This window comes from Frankliniella occidentalis, unplaced genomic scaffold, assembly GCF_000697945.3.
Source record: "Frankliniella occidentalis isolate FOCC.00 unplaced genomic scaffold, Focc_3.1 Scaffold917, whole genome shotgun sequence".
Taxonomy (NCBI): Eukaryota; Metazoa; Arthropoda; class Insecta; order Thysanoptera; family Thripidae; genus Frankliniella; species Frankliniella occidentalis.
Genome location: NW_026268023.1, coordinates 11,733 through 15,813, shown reverse-complemented (window position 1 = coordinate 15,813; position 4,081 = coordinate 11,733). Strand labels below are relative to the sequence as shown.

The 4,081-nt window shown below is 39.9% G+C and overlaps 1 protein-coding gene across 1 annotated transcript in view; it reads right to left on the bottom strand.

Annotated features, from left to right (window-relative positions):
* Positions 1-3,746, bottom strand: part of LOC127751762 (trithorax group protein osa-like) — a 14,282-nt gene extending 10,536 nt beyond the window's left edge. The window contains exons 1-7 of the mRNA XM_052275789.1: positions 3,699-3,746; positions 3,151-3,384; positions 2,856-2,993; positions 2,560-2,697; positions 2,278-2,415; positions 2,001-2,132; positions 1,537-1,740 (exon numbers count right to left, since the gene is read on the bottom strand). Coding sequence (XP_052131749.1) covers positions 1,537-1,740; positions 2,001-2,132; positions 2,278-2,415; positions 2,560-2,697; positions 2,856-2,993; positions 3,151-3,384; positions 3,699-3,746 — 1,032 coding nt within the window. The remainder of the gene's footprint in view (positions 1-1,536; positions 1,741-2,000; positions 2,133-2,277; positions 2,416-2,559; positions 2,698-2,855; positions 2,994-3,150; positions 3,385-3,698) is intronic.
* Positions 3,747-4,081: the final 335 nt, after the last annotated feature.

The following is a 4,081-nucleotide window of genomic DNA, read 5'->3' as shown; positions in this document are numbered from 1 at the left end:
TTGTACATGGTATTGCCATAATTAAGACTTATTTTGGACATTTGGGACATGGCATGTACATACGAAGACATAAAATTCATGTCATTTCCATGTCTTTCGGCTCGTCAGGGAAATCACTGTCAGAATCAGAGGAGTGGGCAGGTCTGTCTGTCAGTGCGTGCCGTGACCTCAGCAGCCATGGAAGCTGAGATACAAAACATCAGGGTTAAAGGTTTAACAGACAGCTGACATACAATTACATTGCTTAAGGGATGCTATAAGTGAAAAATTTGTGACTTTGGATAATAATGACCCTTCAGGCATTGAGTACAGTAACTGAATCATACAAGCAACCTATTCACATTTGTGTATGCCACCAACATCTCTTGGTCTGAGGAACACTTTTTCATCCCACTATACATTGAAAATCATATTAGTATTGTTGTTTACTAACAACCAAACACTATTTAGACCTTTTTACTAAACGATCTAAAAACTTCCTGCGCATTGGGCTTAGAGTAACCTGCCAGAGAAAATAATAATTTTAATAAGTGTGTCCCCGCAACACTTCTATGATAGAACAGAATTTGTTCTTTCTTCCCCTTGAATTATGTTTAAAATGATAAGAATTGAATTTCGGCCATTTATAATGCTATGAAATATTGTAGAAGAATGTCTGCATCAAAAAATAAAATAAAACACAAATTTAAAAATGTGGTCTGTCAGAACTATAGCCCTTCCGTTTCAGATTATAAATTATAAACATCCAACTTTTGCTGGAACAAAATTGATGCGAAGGAGACGGTTTGGGTTAAGCCTTGCAAATAGAATCTTTAGTTTATAACTTTTGAACAGCTGAAAGATACAAACTTCAGACAAATGCTTTATTACTTTAGATTTATTCTAAAAAAAATAAAAATCCCTCTAAACCCCTACCTGCTCATCACAGACCATTTTCACTATAGCCACCCCTTAAAGGAAGATCACACAATACATACATCTCTGGTGACTTCACCACCACCGGTTGATGACCCAGGTTTATTTTGGTGGCTTGCGCTTGGCTGGAACAAGAAAGAAATGAAATATAAAGAAGATGTAACCCTTAATCCAAAACAACCATGGAAGTTAAAACCTATAAAGAAGTGAAGGGAAAAAACTGCTGAATAGCTATGTAACATTGCACCATATCCAAATAACTAACCCCAACCAATGCGCAATAGGGTTTCTAACCACAAATGGTTGCACGGCAAGCAGTGTTATTTACAATTCTGGTCCTTTTCTTACTTGGATTCCATCTCACAAGCTATTCAATATAATTATAAATAAAAATTGGCTATTTGTTTATGCATTAATATTTACAGAAAAGAGCAAAGAGTCACAAACAAAAAAAAAAGAAGATCACTGCCAATCTGTTTTAACATGAGATGAGAAATTCTCTGAGAAAATAACTCAAGCAGCAGAACAAAAGTTTCTGACACAGCCAATCCTGAAGTTTAAGGTAGGTTGTTGAGTGATGTATATGTAAGATGAAAAAAAATACATATAAACATTACTTACTTTACAAGCAGGAAGAGCTGACTGAGGAGGGGGCACACCACTAGATGCAAGGCCAGCTGCACTTACTTCAGGAGGTGGCACAGAAGACCCTATTCCAGAGTTGTCATTTTTGGGGTGTTGCTGCCGAGATGCATGAGGAAAGCAAAAATCTAATTGTTCTTGAATGGGTTGACCCTGGCGTGAAGCACCCGCACTACTAGTCTGCTAAACAACATATGAAAAAGAAGGCAAGGACAAATTAGGCTCTGCAAACGTAAACACCCTAAACAATTAAACACTTATAGCAAAATATTTTAATAGATATGAATCTTTCTTCCCATTGTACACTGTAAATTTTTAATTTTAAGATTGCTTTTTCAATTCCTACTAGTTATTGTCCATACAGACAGACAAACGGAATGAAACTCCACACAGCAGTGAACTAATGACCCTCCCTTACGCTCAACCAAAACTTCTTAACTTACTTCAGGAGCTGGCACAGAAGACCCTATTCCAGAGTTGTCATTTCCGGGGTGTTGCTGCCGAAATGCTTCAAATCCAAAATCAAATTGTTGCTGAATGGGTTGACCCTGCTGTGTGGGACCCGCACTACTAATCTACACAAAAACATAAAGAGAAGGCAAGGAAAACATCAGGCTCTGCCAACTGAACAATCAAAAGTAGTTGTGCATACAAACACATAAACAAATTGAAACTTTTTTGATACAGTGAACTACGCTCAACCAAAACTTCTTAACTTACTTCACGAGGTGGCACAGAAGACCCCATCCTAGAGTTGTCATTTGTGGGGTGTTGCTGCTGAGATGCATAGGGAAAGCCAAGATCAAATTGTCCTTGAATGGGTTGACCCTGGCGTGAAGGACCCACACTTCTAGTCTGCTAAACAACAGGAAAGAGAAAGGAAAGGAGAAATCAGGCTCTGCAAACTGAACAATCAAAAGTAGTTGTGCATACATACATACGAATATACGAAATGAAACTTTGATACAATGAACTACACTCAACCAAAACTTCTTAACTTACTTCAGGAGGTGGCACAGAAGACCCCATTCCAGAGTTGTCATTTGTGGGTTGTTGCCGCTGAGATGCATAGGGAAAGCCAAGATCAAATTGTCCTTGAATGGGTTGACCCTGGCGTGAAGGACCAGCACTATTAGTCTGCTAAACAACATGAAAAAGAAGGCAAGGACAAATTAGGCTCTGCAAACGTAAGCACCCTAACAATGAAACACTTATAGCAAAATATAATAATAGATAGGAATCTCCACACAGTGAACTAATGACCCTCCCTTACGCTCAACCAAAACTTCTTAACTTACTTCAGGAGGTGGCACAGAAGACCCTATTCCAGTGTTGTCATTTGTAGGGTGTTGACGCCAAGATGCACTGGGAATGCGAAAATCAAATTGTTCTTGAATGGGTTGACCCTGGCGTGAAGGACCCGCAGTACTAGTCTGCTAAACAACATGAAAGAGAAAGGAAAGGAGAAATCAGGCTCTGCAAACTCAACAATCAAAAGTTGATGTGCATACGTACAGACAAACGGAGTGAAACTTTATTGATACAGTGAACTAATGATCCTCCCTAATGCTCAACCAAAACTTCTACACTTACCTCAGGAGGTGGTGCAGAAAATCCAGTTCCAGAGTAGTTATTTGTGGGGTGTTGCTGTTGAGAGGAATGGCCCAAACCAGGATCTTTCTCCGGGCATGTCAAGGCAGGTGGTGGTGGTGGTATTCTGCTTGCCACGTTAGGCGGTGGCACATTGGCCAAAATATTAGGTGGTGGTATAGACCTATCGAAAGTGCCTATCGAAAAATATTCGACAGAGGTCGTTGTTGTGACGACCTATAGGCGAACAAAAATAGAATAAAGGACCATAATCAGAAAAGAAAATCCAGATATCAACGAAAGTGTCATAAATGAGCCTCGTGAGAAATGGGAACGTCGATTCGAAGATTCAACGTCGAAATATCGAAAAGATGTGGATTTGGGGGGAAATATGACGGTTTTTCGACTGTTTCGACGTCGAAACATCAAATCGACATTGGAGTAAACTCAATTGTCACTGGGAGATTGATGGTAGAGCAGGTTCATGCAGCCGAAGGCCAACAGCAGACTGCAGCCACTTAAAACCCAGGTAATCATAGCCAACTGCTTACCTTCCTTGCCACTAGACGCATCTTCCCAGGGTCCTCCATATTATCCATACTTATAAGAATAAAATCTGAACTGTCCTGCTGTAATTGACAACTCCGTACGTTCACCTTGGTACTGACCTTCCTCAAGGACAGAATGCCGGAATGCCGTTGAGCCTGTGGGGTGAAGGGCGAACTCTGGTGGCGAAAAACAATATGAGATGCAGTACAGCCAACAACGAAAATTTTACCCAACGCACTGCCCCAGTAAAAACTAAAGCAATTTGACCTTGGATTGCTCCCTAGTGATTTGGTAATTTTTCTAATGATTTTGCTGGTACTGTACTTACCTTTATAGCATTTTAATAGCTGTTAAAACCTTAAGATATTTAGGAGCTTGTGGCGAG